This window comes from Dendrobates tinctorius, unplaced genomic scaffold (genome assembly GCF_039654945.1).
Source record: "Dendrobates tinctorius isolate UK_male_01 unplaced genomic scaffold, ASM3965494v1 ptg000089l, whole genome shotgun sequence".
Lineage (NCBI taxonomy): Eukaryota > Metazoa > Chordata > Amphibia > Anura > Dendrobatidae > Dendrobates > Dendrobates tinctorius.
Genome location: NW_027361757.1, coordinates 10,181,714 through 10,194,767, shown reverse-complemented (window position 1 = coordinate 10,194,767; position 13,054 = coordinate 10,181,714). Strand labels below are relative to the sequence as shown.

At 40.4% G+C, this 13,054-nt stretch overlaps 1 protein-coding gene across 2 annotated transcripts in view; it reads left to right on the top strand.

Annotated features, from left to right (window-relative positions):
- Window positions 1–9,453, top strand: part of ASCC1 (activating signal cointegrator 1 complex subunit 1) — a 393,777-nt gene extending 384,324 nt beyond the window's left edge. For both annotated transcript variants that reach the window (XM_073585802.1, XM_073585801.1), the window contains exon 10: window positions 9,152–9,453. In XM_073585802.1, coding sequence (XP_073441903.1) covers window positions 9,152–9,268 — 117 coding nt within the window. In that variant the 3' untranslated portion in view covers window positions 9,269–9,453. The remainder of the gene's footprint in view (window positions 1–9,151) is intronic.
- Window positions 9,454–13,054: the final 3,601 nt, after the last annotated feature.

Genomic DNA, 13,054 nt, shown 5'->3' with positions numbered 1-13,054 from the left:
GAGGGAGTGCAAGTAATATTAATAAGATTATAATGGTTTCGATATGAGGTTGGGTAATGGTGGACCAGGGTTGGGGGAGATGTCCCCTGAAATCAGTAGGAGCAGGAAGATAAAGAGCAAATAGTTGTTGGAATTGTAAGTAGTTTTTTCCTGCGATGTGTTTGGGCAAGATGGGCTGAGGTTTCTCAGGAAGGTGAGGAGTGCATGGGAGCTGTACATGGGAAAGGGAAGTATAGAGGGGCTGATGTGTATGAGTCGTGATGGAGGGGGGATAAAGTGGTGAATGTGGATGGCAAGGGAACACAGGAGGATAAAAATAAAGCACATGGTTAAAGGGGAGAGCAAAGTGTGGGTTACCTGACTCCTGCCAAGACTAACTGCCATGTATAACTGCCGTTTTCCTGATACTTAGCTTCTGTGATGCTTTGCTTATGGGATGCTTTCGTGCTGCACCCCACACTGCATGCTTCCCCTTAGGAACTACTACATATATAGGCCACACTACAGGGTCAGGAGAGAGGGATTGTGGGAGCTGGTTGGGTAAAATTTGGCAGCTGGGGCCAGCACACCAGGGGATGGTTAGATGATCAAAGGCACTAGACCAAGCTGTGTCAATATGCTATAGTGCCTTCCACCTGATAAGATCTAGAGAGGCCCCAGTCAGGGATCTAAAGCAGTAAGTATTGCATACAGTGCAACAAATGAATTATACCAAAGCTTTAGCAAGCACATTAAAATATGCAGCAAAATGGTAAAGCAGCAGAAGTACAGAGTTGTACCATTTGGATATTTTGCAGCAGAAAATAGAGGCAGCAGAGGTGGGAAGTTGTACCATTCAGGCTGCTTGCTAGCAGTGAATGGAGTAAATACATGCAGGGTGGCTCAGTTGATTACCATTTGGATATATTGCAGCAGAAAATAGAGGCAGCAGAGGTGGGAAGTTGTACCATTCAGGCTGTACCATTCGCCGACCGAAACCCGACCACAGCATGAAGTCGGCCATGCGGTTGGCAAAAAGAGTGCCAAAGTCGGATTTCCCAGAATGCTTGTGCGTGACTTTTTTCAGCCACTGAGCAAAGACGTACACTGTGGGCAATGAGATGACGTGCAGGAGAGAGAGAGTTTTCGCGCACTTTAAAAAAGCGGTCCTGCATGTAGGTGTATTTACTGTCTTCCACTCCCTGCCGACTTTGCTTCCCCATTGACTTGCATTGGGTTTCGCGTTTCAGTCGGACCTTCGACTTTTCACGATAGTCGGCCGATTTCGTTCGACTCGACTTTTGAGAAAGTCGGGTTTCAAGAAACCCGACTCGACTCTAAAAAAGGCAAAGTCGCTCATCTCTACTCCTTATATCAAAGTACCTCTAAGGCTGTAGTCAGAGATTGTACTACATCTGTTTAAGGCTTAGCAGGAGGAAAATGCCACTTAAAGCAATCATGCAGAATCTAGCGTTGCTATATATTGACCAACAGTCCTATGTACAGTTGTGCTTAAAAGTTTACATAACCCGGCAGAATTTTTGCTTTCTTGTCCTTTTTTCAGAGAATATGAATAACACCACCAAAACTTTTTCTTCACTCATGGTTAGTGGTTGGGTGGAGCCATTTATTGTCAAACTACTGTGTTTTGTCTTTTTAAATCAAAATGACAACCCAAAGCACCCAAATGACCCTGATCAAAAGTTCACATACTCCATTTCTTAATACCGTGTGTTGCCCCCTCTAACATCAATGATAGCTTGAAGTCTTTTGTGGTAGTTGTGAATGAGATTCTTTATTTTCTGAGATAGTAAAGTTGCCCACTCTTCTTGGCAAAAATCCTCCAGTTCCTGAAAATTCCTGGGCTGTCTAGCATGTCTAGTATGTCTAGTATGAACTGTGCGCTTCAGACCTCCCCAGAGGGCTCAACGTTATTGAGGTCAGGAGACTGTGATGGCCACTCAAGAACCTTCATTTTGTTTTGCTGTAGCCAATGACAGGTCGACTTGGCCTTGAGTTTTGGATCGTTGTCATGTTGGAACGTCCAAGTATGTCCCATGCGCAGCTTCAAGGCTGATGATTGCAAATTTGCCTCCAGTATTTGCTGATAACATGCTGCATTCATATTTCTTTCAACTTTAACTTTATTTCCTGTGCCTTTGCAGCTCATACATCCCCAAAACATGAGCGATCCACCTCCATGCTTTACAGTAGGAATGATGTTCCTTTCATCATAGGACTTGTTGACCTCTCTCCAAATGTAACGTTTATGGTTATGGCCAAAAAGTTCAATTTTGGTCTCGTCACTCCAAATTACCTTGTTCCAGTAGTTTTGAGACTTCTCTGTGCTGTTTTGCGTATTGTAGGCAAAATACTTTGAGGAATTTGTGCAGCAATGGTTTTCTTCTGGCGACTCGACCACACAGCCCATTTTCCTTCAAGTACTTCCTTATTGTGCATCTTGAAACAGCCACGCTGCTAGTTTTCAGAGAGTCCAGTATTTCAGCTAATGTTATTTGTGGGTTATTCTTTGTATCCAAAACAATTTTCCTGGCAGTTGTGGATGAAATTTTTGTTGGTCTACCTGACCGTGGTTTTGTTTTTACAGAGCCCCTGATTTTCCATTTGTAAATCACAGTTTGAACGCTGCTGACTGGCATTATCAATTCCTTGTATCCCTTTCCTGTTTTATACAGTTCAACTACCTTTTACCGTAAATCCGTTGTCAATTCTTTTGCTTTCCCCATAACTCACAATCCAGAAATGTCAGTGGCTGGATGAAAGTTGCAGGAGTCTGTGGGGATCTCAGAACTTTCACTCAGCTTTTAAACAAATAAAGCAGCACTCTGTAGCGCTATAACATGCAAAGATGAATTATGAAAATTGAATTGCACTGCTGGAAATATGAAAATTTGGAATGCTTAGCACATAAATTGGCCAATTCATGTGTACCTAACAGCCACGATAAGGCGATTCTCATTGCCAGGACCTAATGCCAATCTTCTCTTAGACTGAAGTCTATATCTCTGTGGAGGGGTAGAATCCTGCTGTTCAGACTTAATTTATGTTTGCATGTGACAGTCAATCTTTTGATATTGTATGCATTAGCCTTCTGACTGAGCACTCCGCCCCTTAGCCTCAGGCGTATTTAATTACAGCACGATTCTACCCCTCCACAAAGATATAGATTTCAATCTAAGAGAGGATTGGTATTAGGTCCTGGCAACGAGTATCGCCTCATCGTGGCTGCCAGGTACACATGATTGGCCAATGTATGCATTAAGCATTCTCAATTTTTCAGATTTCTAGTGCAGTAATGCAATTCAATTTTCATATTTCATGTTTGCAAGCTATAGCGCTACAGAGTGCTGCTTTATTTGTTTGATTGTATATGAGTTGGCTACTCTTAGTAAGCACCTGTTCAGACCTAATTTATGTTTGAATGTCATGGTCAGTCTTTTGATATTGTCTCACTCAGCTTTTAGGCACACACACTGATTACAAGCAAACAGTTCACAGGTGGGGATGTTACCTTTAGTAGCCATGCAAACCCATTTGTGTCAACTTCTGTGTATGTTATCAGGCGAAAATCACCAGGGTATGTGACCTTTTTTTTCAGTGTCATTTGGATGTTTTGGGTTGTCATTATGATTTAAAAAGAGAAAACACAGTAGTTTGACAATAAATGGCTTAACCCAACCACTAACCATGAGTGGAGAAAAAGTTTTGGTGTTATCATTCATATTCTCTTGAAAAAGGCCAAGAAAGCAAAAATTCCGCCGGTGTATGTAAACTTTTGAGCACAACTGTATATAGGGACCACAATTCTCCACCAATACATGATATCGAGGAAGATAAAGGTCTGGCGTGTCTGATTTTGGACCGATAATATTTTTGTTCTCTAAGAGATAAGTCAACTAGAGTGCACAAGAGCATTTGACAGAGCGAGCTCTCCTGTGTATGAGAGTCTGACAAGGCAGCTGCCAACCGAGCATTCAGTCTAAACAACGTTCTGCCGACAGCTATCAAAAGTGTATTGGAGGTTTTAGAGACATGATGGCCACTGACTGTGGAAGATGTGGAATATTAGGTAGACCCTAAAACCACAGACACAAATCTTCAGTGCACAACCAGACATCAATTTTATGAAATAACCTCCTCTGAAAATCATCTGATATGTCCTAACCAGGATCTCTCACTTGTCTTCCCATAGACAAAATCACAGCCACTATCTTTATTCTTTAACCCCTTAACCCCCAAGGGTGGTTTGCACGTTCATGACCGGGCCAATTTTTACAATTCTGACCACTGTCCCTTTATGAGGTAATAACTCTGAAACGCTTCCATGGATCCTGGTGATTCTGACATTGTTTTCTCGTGACATATTGTACTTCATGCTAGTGGTAAAATTTAATTCAAATAACTTGCGTTTATTTGTGAAAAAAATGGAAATTTGGGGAAAATTTTTAAAATTTCACAATTTTCCAACTTTGAATTTTTATGCCCTTAAATCACAGAGATACGGCACACAGAAAACTTAATAAGTAACATTTCCCACATGTTTACATAAGCATAATTTTGGAACCAAAATTTTTTTTTGTTAGGAAGTTATAAGGGTTAAAAGTTGACCAGCGATTTCTCATTTTTGCAACACCATTTTATTTTTATGGACCACATCACATTTAAAGCCACTTTGGGGGGTCTATATGATAGAAAATACCCAAAAGTGACACCATTCTAAAAACTGCACCCCTTAAGGTGCTCAAAAACACATTCAAGAAGTTTATTAACCCTTCAGGTGCTTCAGAGGAATTTTTTGAATATTTAAAAAAAAAATGATCATTTAACTTTTTTTCACAAAAAAAATACTTCAAGTTCAATTTTTTTTTATTTTACCAAGGGTAACAGGAGAAATTCGACTGCAAAAGTTATTGTGCAGTTTGTCCTGAGTACACTGATACCTGATATGTGGGGGGGAACGACTGTTTCGGCGCATGGCAGACCTCAGAAGGGAAGGAGCGCCGTTTGACTTTTTCAATGCAAAATTGGCTGGAATTCAGATCGGACGCCATGTCACGTTTGGAGAGCCCCTGATGTACCTAAACAGTGGAAACCCCCACAAGTGACCCCATTTTGGAAACTAGACCCCCCAAGGAACTTATCTAGATATGAGGTGAGAACTTTCAACCCACAAGGGTTTCACAGAAGTTTATAACGTACAGCGGTACAATTAAAAAATCATATTTTTTCCACAAAAATGATCTTTTCACCCCCAATTTTTATTTTCCCAAGGGTAACAGGACCCTAAAAGTTATTGTGCAATTTGTCCTGAGTACGCTGATACCCCACATGTGGGGGTAAACCACTATTTGGGCGCATGGCAGAGCTCGGAAGGGAAGCAGTGCCATTTGACGTTTTTGGCTGAAATTGAGATCGGACACCATGTCGCGTTTGGAAAGCCCCTGATGTACCAAAACAGTGAAAAACCCCCACAAATGACACCATTTTGGAAACTAGACCCCCCAAGGAACTTATCTAGATGAGTGGTTAGCACTTTGAACCCCCCGTGCTTCACAAGTTTATAACGCCCGTGCGTGAAAATAAAAAAATCGTTTTTTTTTCCACAAACATGATCTTTTAGTCACCAATTTTTTTATTTTCCCAAGGGTACCAGGAGAAATTGGACCCCAAAAGTTGTTGTCCAATTTTTCCTGAGTATGCTGATACCCCATATGTGGTAGAAAACTACTGTATGGGCACACATCAGGGCTCGGAAGGGAAGTAGTGACGTTTTGGAATGCAGACTTTGATGGAATGGTCTGCGGGTATCATGTTGCTTTTGGAGAGCCCCTGATGTACCTAAACAGTGGAAACCCCCCACAAGTGACCGCATTTTGGAAACTAGACCCCCTAAGGAACTTATCTAGATGTGTGGTGAGCACTTTGAACCCCCCCCCCCAGTGCTTCGCAGAAGTTTATAACGACCGGGCGTGAAATTAAAAAAATCGTATTTTTTCCACAAACATGATCATTTAGTCCCCAATTTTTTTTATTTTCCCAAGGGTAACAGGGGAAATTGGACCCCAAAAGTTGTTGTCCAATTTGTCCTGTGTACGCTGATACCTCATGTGTGGGAGAAAACTACTGTATGGGCACACGTCGGGGCTCAGAAGGGAAGTAGTGACGTTTTGGAATGCAGACTTTGATGGAATGGTCTGCGGGTGTCATGTGCGTTTGGAGAGCCCCTGATGTACCTAAACTATTGAAACTCCCCACAAATGACCCCATTTTGGAAACTAGACCCCCCACGGAACTTATCTAGATGTGGGGTGAGCACTCTGAACCCCCAAGTGCTTCACAGAAGTTTATAACGCCTGGGCGTGAAAATAAAAAAATCATTTTTTTCCGCAAAAATATTTTTGCCACCAATTTTTTATTTTCCTAAGGGTAACAGGAGAAATTGGACCCCAAAAGTTGTTTTGCAATTTGTCCTGAGTAGGCTGATACCCTATATGTGGGGGTAAAACACTGTTTGGGCGCATGACAGAGCTTGGAAGGGAAGGAGCACCATTTGACTTTTTCAACGCAGAATTGGCTGGAATTGAGATCATATGCCATGTTGCATTTGGAGAGCACCTGATGTGCCCAAACAGTGGAAACCCCCCAATTATAACTCCAACCCTAACCCCAACACACCCCTAACCCTAATCTCAGCCCTAACTCTAGCCCTAACCCTAGACCTAACCCTAGCCCTAACCCTAATGGGAAAATGGAAATAGATACATTTTCTTTTAATTTTATTATTTTTCCCTAACTAAGGGGGTGATAACGGAGGGTTTGATTTACTATTTATGGCGGTTTTTATATTTGGCAGCTGTCGCACGCTAAAAGACGCTTTTTATTGTAAAAATAGTTTTTGCATCACCACATATTGAGAGCTATAATTTTTCCATATTTTGACCCACCGAGTCAAGTGAGGTCTTATTTTTTGTGGGACAAGTTGACGTTTTTATTGGTATCATTTTCGGGCATGTGTCATCTTTTGATCGCTTTTTATTGCGATTTTTGGACGCAGAATGAGCAAAAACCAGTGTTTCATGAATTTCTTTTGAGGGGGTGCGTTTACACCGTTCTGCCTGCGGTAAAATTGATAAAGCCCTTTTATTCTTCGGGTCAGCACGGTTACAGCGATACCTCATTTAGGTCTTTTTTTATGTTTTAGCCCTTTTATGCAATGAAAACAATTTTATATAAAAAATAATTATTTTTGCATCGCTTTATTCTGCAAGCTATAACTTTTCTAATTTTTTGCTGATGATGCTGTATGGCGGCTCATTTTTTGCGGGACAAGATTATGTTTTCAGCGGTACCATGGATATTTATATGAGTCTTTTTTGATCGCGCGTTATTGCACTTTTTGTTTGGTGGTATGATAACGAATCATTATTTTTTGCTTTGTTTTTTATTTTTATTTTTTAAGGGGTTCGCTAAAGGGGTTAACTAGTGGGTCAGTTTTATAAGGCGGGTCGTTACGGACGCGGCGATACCAAATATGTGTACTTTTATTGTTTGTTTTTTTTATTTCCAAAAAATGAATTTATTAGGAAATTTATTTTTTTTAATTTATTTAGCGATTTTTTTAAAATTATTTTTACACTTTTTTTTTTTTTTTAACTTTATTACATTGTCTTGGGGGGGACATAACTGTCATGTTAGGGGGGAACATCACAGATCACTGTGACCGATCAGCGATCTGTCACAGGCACTGCACTTGGCTTCCTCGTGCCTGCGCTTTGCAGGCACTGAGGAAGCCAGCTCCCTGCAGGCCCCCGAAGGTCCCCGTCACCATCTTGGATTCGGGGACCTGCAGGGATGGAGACCCCCGCAGCAGCGCTGCACATTGCGCTGCTGTGAGGGGCTCAGGGAAGTACGGAGGGAGCCCCCTCCCTGCAGATGCTTCCCTTTAACCCCCGGTACACCGTGATCGTGTTTGATCGCAGTGTGCAAGGGGTTAACATGTCGGGGGAGGTCCGTGACCGCCCCTGACTCATTGTGTCGGGTGTCAGCTGTGATAATCAGCTGACACCCGGCCGCGATCAGCGGCGCTCACCACGTGAGCGCCGCTGATCGCTGTGACGTACTATCCCGTCCCTTGGAATTAAGTCCAAGGGCACATGGACGGGATAGTACGTCACATGACAGAAAGGGGTTAAAAATCATGGCTTGGTTATTTCAAAGCATTAAATGAGCCTTCTGTTAAAAAAAGTTAATCTAAGCCGTTAACCTTGTAAGTCCAAATCCTTTTTTCAGCCGTGGGTTTATTATGGTCAGTGCACTATTTTATTGTTTTATAGTTTCATTTTTCACTTAAAATACAAAGGAAATGTGTTATCTTTTACTTTCGGCCTCATAGAGATCATTTCATCTTTAACTTGCCTAACTGTTCACAGTAACAGTAATTTTTAGCAGGGGTGCCCAAACTTTTACATGTCACTGTATTTCTGGAGAACTGCATCCTTCTTCTACCACATACAGAACTAGTTTATTCGGAGTTTCCGACTAATTAGTTCTGTTTGTGTAATGATTATAAAGATTGGAAACATGAGACTTTCCAGCTGAGTCCCCAAGGCTAGATGGGTGAGCACGGACGTGTAAGTCGTCTATATCAGCCTGAGCATAAAGTTCATCTATGCGAAGATTAATAATCTCTATTATATCCTAATTTATCCATCTCTGAATTGAAGCTGGAAGCATCACAGCGATTAACATGCAAATTGCCAATTAGTATTTAAAGAAACTAAATTCTCCAATGGGAATATTATTCCCAAAGTTCTCGACATACATAGAACTACATGCTGTGCGGAAAAAACAGACATCTTAGCTAAACCTACTCTAGGACTCCCACTCTCTGGCAGTGAAGCCGCTGCAGGATATTCTGATGTTTTTACATGTTTGGCGCCTGATGTAAGTGAATTTTGAATGAGTACAGACATAAAATAAGTCCTCTGGGGATTCGTCATGCTGAATGCTGAGTGTCTACAAGAGCATTATTGGATGTAAAGCAGATTTGACACGAGCATCATATGAAAATTAATGAGATAAATCGAAATATTGAGCTTTTTCTAGATTCCAAATGCAGCAATCATTTATATGAACTGTTTTCAATTTGCAGCTTTTCGACAAGTTCTGTTTTGGAGAAATCGACCTGGACACTGTTCACCTTTCCCAGAGGTTCTCTGCCGATAGCTCCGGTTACTACTCATCAGCTGGACAAGTCCAAATCTCCTGAGACAACCGCCTATCAATAACTCCAAAAGTGCTCAGCATTCCAAGGGATGTGGTGGTAAATGCGGTTTACAGAGTTGCATCTTTGCAGACTGAATGGAAGAGTTATCATTGTAATACTTAAAACCTTGTCACAATCTCAATTATTGACTTGTGTGGATTTCAATTAAAGACAACGTTGAACACTCATGGTTTGGTTCACTTTTAATGAATATCAGTGTGTGGTGTATGTTCAAAATATTCTTTTAAATTACCATATGTCTCTTTTCATCGTCCTAATGAGCAGTATAATTCATCTTTCAACTCATTAATGAATGTACCTCAACTTATTAACTTTGATGTTTAACACATTGTCAGCCAATTTTTTATTGTGTATTTTTTGATCATAAAAATCTCAGGAAACTTTTTTTTCCTTTATTATTTATTTTTTCTACATTTTTGACAATCATCGCTGCTAGAACTGATATGCATGTACTAGAAACCTGCAGCTCTGCTATGCTGGGCAAGCACCCTGTGATCAGGTGATTGCCAGGTTCTATAGAAATACTGGCGCTACATGACGTTCATTCAGTGTTAAAGTGTCCTCTACTTTTTCATTGATGACCTATCCTTAGGATGCCACCGGCCGGAGCTGCTCTGCTTTCTGGTAATGGCCCTGGCAGGAAATTCAAATGAATAAGGGGCGGATGCCGCAACTACTACGAGAAGACAGAGAAGATCTGCAATAGAGCAGTTTCCGCAGCCCCCACTGGCACCAAGAACAGCTGATTGACGGAGGTGCTAGGTGTCGGACCACGAACGATCAGACATTGATGACCTATCCTAAATTGCTGGCTTGTTTGCCCAGGAGAGGTGACATATCAGGATAGGGACCCAACAATGAAGGACACCTTGACACTGGCAGTTGGGCTCACATTTATTGGCCAATCTATGTGCTAAGTACCTACATTTTAGTTGTACTTTTTTTTATAGATTTTGCAGATTAATATTTCATATATACATTATATAGCATTTTTTCCATTTTCTATGGCAGTAATGCAGTTTCAATGTTCTAAAGTAATTGTTAGTAATTCATGGTGTAACCTTATAGTTTTTTTATAGTTATGTTTTTTGGTTGGCACCTGTTCATATTAGCTTAGATATGCGCTGATCCTTTTTCTAAATTTGTATCCTAAGGATAGTTCATCAATGAAAAAGTAGTGGACAACTTCTTTAAGTAGCTAGCAAAAAAAGATGACTGAAGCAGTAATAAACCACTTCTGTCTTCTCCCAAAAGATTCTCTGCAGGTGTGGACCTGCTAGATTGTAGGAGCAGAAGCTTTAATCCCATGACATAAAATTACAATTAACAAAAGACTGACCATCCCTTCCAAACAGAAAACAGGTGTGTACAGGTACCAATACATTAATACACACCCTATTAGGCAATTCTGACTTAATTGTGGGTTACTCTCTCTTATCGCTTAACTGAATAGAAGAGTAGCTGAAAAGATTGCTTTCCCTCTGGAGAACCAGCTTTCTTTTGCATTAAACAGACTACCCATTGAATTGTAAAGGTCATTGTATAATGCCTCACTTCTCCTATGGCAGGGCTCTAGGGTGATTGAACATTTACTGCCCGATTATCTTACAGATTAGGACGGATCCCTGGAGGTCCCAAAAGGGGGACACTTTGTAATCATCCTTTTGTCAGGAGACCATTCTAACAAGTAGAGCTTCTGTGTTTGAAGCTTCACCATCATAAAGTGATCACAGGGTTTCCATTTGTCATGGCCTTCAGCGATCAGCTGGTATCTTTGGAGTAACCTGACAATTTTGCATATTTTTTATTGCATTACCACAGGAAGAAGCACAATTAAACAGTACTCATTGATATCATGTACTGACATGCCAGAACATTCAGAGGGAGAAATAGTCTGCGAGCCAGGCTCTGAATTATACATAAAGGTATATAATGTGAAACCTTTTCTGTCCAACTATAAGGGTTAATTCATTTTCAAGTTAAAGGATTTGTCTAGTTAAAACAAGTCTGCAGAATTGATTAGTGAAGGGCCAACAGCTGGCATCCGCACCAATAGGCAGAAAAGGGCACTTTTATCCCCATTACAATGGAGTGGCAGTGCACATACTTGACTGCTGCTCCATTCATCCACTACAGGTCTGCTAAGCGCTATGTTTGGCTTTGTACAGCAGCTCCATAGAGGATGGAGCAGCTGTGGGCCGACCAACCTGCCGTTCTGTTTTGAAATGGAGATAAAACTTCTGCATTGGGTATAACAGTTCCCTGATCTGCCAGTTAGTTTCGGGTCCCGGTGGTAGAACATCCACCAGTCGTCAAGTAATCACCTAGTATAGGTGATAACTTCTTTTAAATACACAACCCCTTTGATGAAGATTACTGCCACCCAGTCCAACAAAGCAAAGCTCTATTAGTGACTTCTATCTAAAACCCTACACTATAACATAGAAACATATCTGATGAGGCAAAGATGTTACATCCTGAAACTTACAGGACTGCGTTCACTTTAATGGAGACCCTTGATGGCGCATTAGTGACTCAACATGAGGTTTTCCCAGTACTGAAAGGGATGGTAAATGGCTATTATACTGTATGCTATTAGTTTTTCATCGGTGAAGTATGACTTTCTGGACCATCACAACCCTTAGAATGTAGGTACCGTATTGCTGGTTTAGCACCAGTTAGATGCCCACTGATCTGAATGTGATGACATGCCGTACTTCAGAAATCTGCCGCCATTCTACATAATGGAGAAAACTCTTTAAAGATAATGTTCCGATTATGGAAATTCCATATAGTTTTGGATAAGTTGTGTAATAATATGGTGTCAGATGTCATTTATAACTTCTGGTAACATTATAATCAACATTGATGCATATTTTTAATTATATATAGGCATGTTTGCTGTGAGGATATCCAGTGCTAAAACTTTTGCAGGGATCTGAAGATTTTTTTAGCACAACACACAGTGTTCATCTCAATATCAAGTAATAACAAAGAGATGAAAGAGAACATGCACCGCCAGCATATCATAGGTGTGATCACAGCTCAGTACAGTAATTGCTTTTAAGAGCACGAAGCGTAGAAAATGTAACATTTCAGAAAGTTTCTAGATATTGTTTTTCAAATTTTGGATTCGACCCTGAAAATGTCAATAAGATATCATTATCTTTTTAGAAGTTTTATATATAGTGATTTATTGTAGTATTGCTTGTATCCTAACTATTGAAATAATACACCAACCTGCACATAATTACAGAAAATGCGTCTTACATGTGTTCTAGTTCTAGTACTTTATCATAAGATTGTGGAAGAAAACTAAAAAAGTTTCATATTTTTAATGTTGTAGCTATTTAATTACATTACTTGTCACACCACCGCTCCATCACACTCTTTATTGGCAGATTTTTGGTACTGCAGAACAGCTACATTCGTAATCTATTGAGTCTATTGAACCTTCAGTATTCTATCATCTTAGAGTGACCAATCAAAAAACGGCAACTCAGCTCCAATGACGTAAACCTAGTTACAGTTCCATCACCTACTTTTATAAATGCTTTGTGTAAGTTACACAGTTTTAAGATTTCTTAGCGTAGTTTCTTAGCATATTGACATGTTTCTATGTTTTTTTCAGATATGCCTGGTTCTTTCCTTTAACAATTCAGATAATTTTTGCTTCATGTGCAGAGAAGTCACTTTTGCGTCACAAAGGCAAAACTTGACTACCATTATAAGTAAAGCTTACAAACCTGTATTTTGGCTGCAGAATAG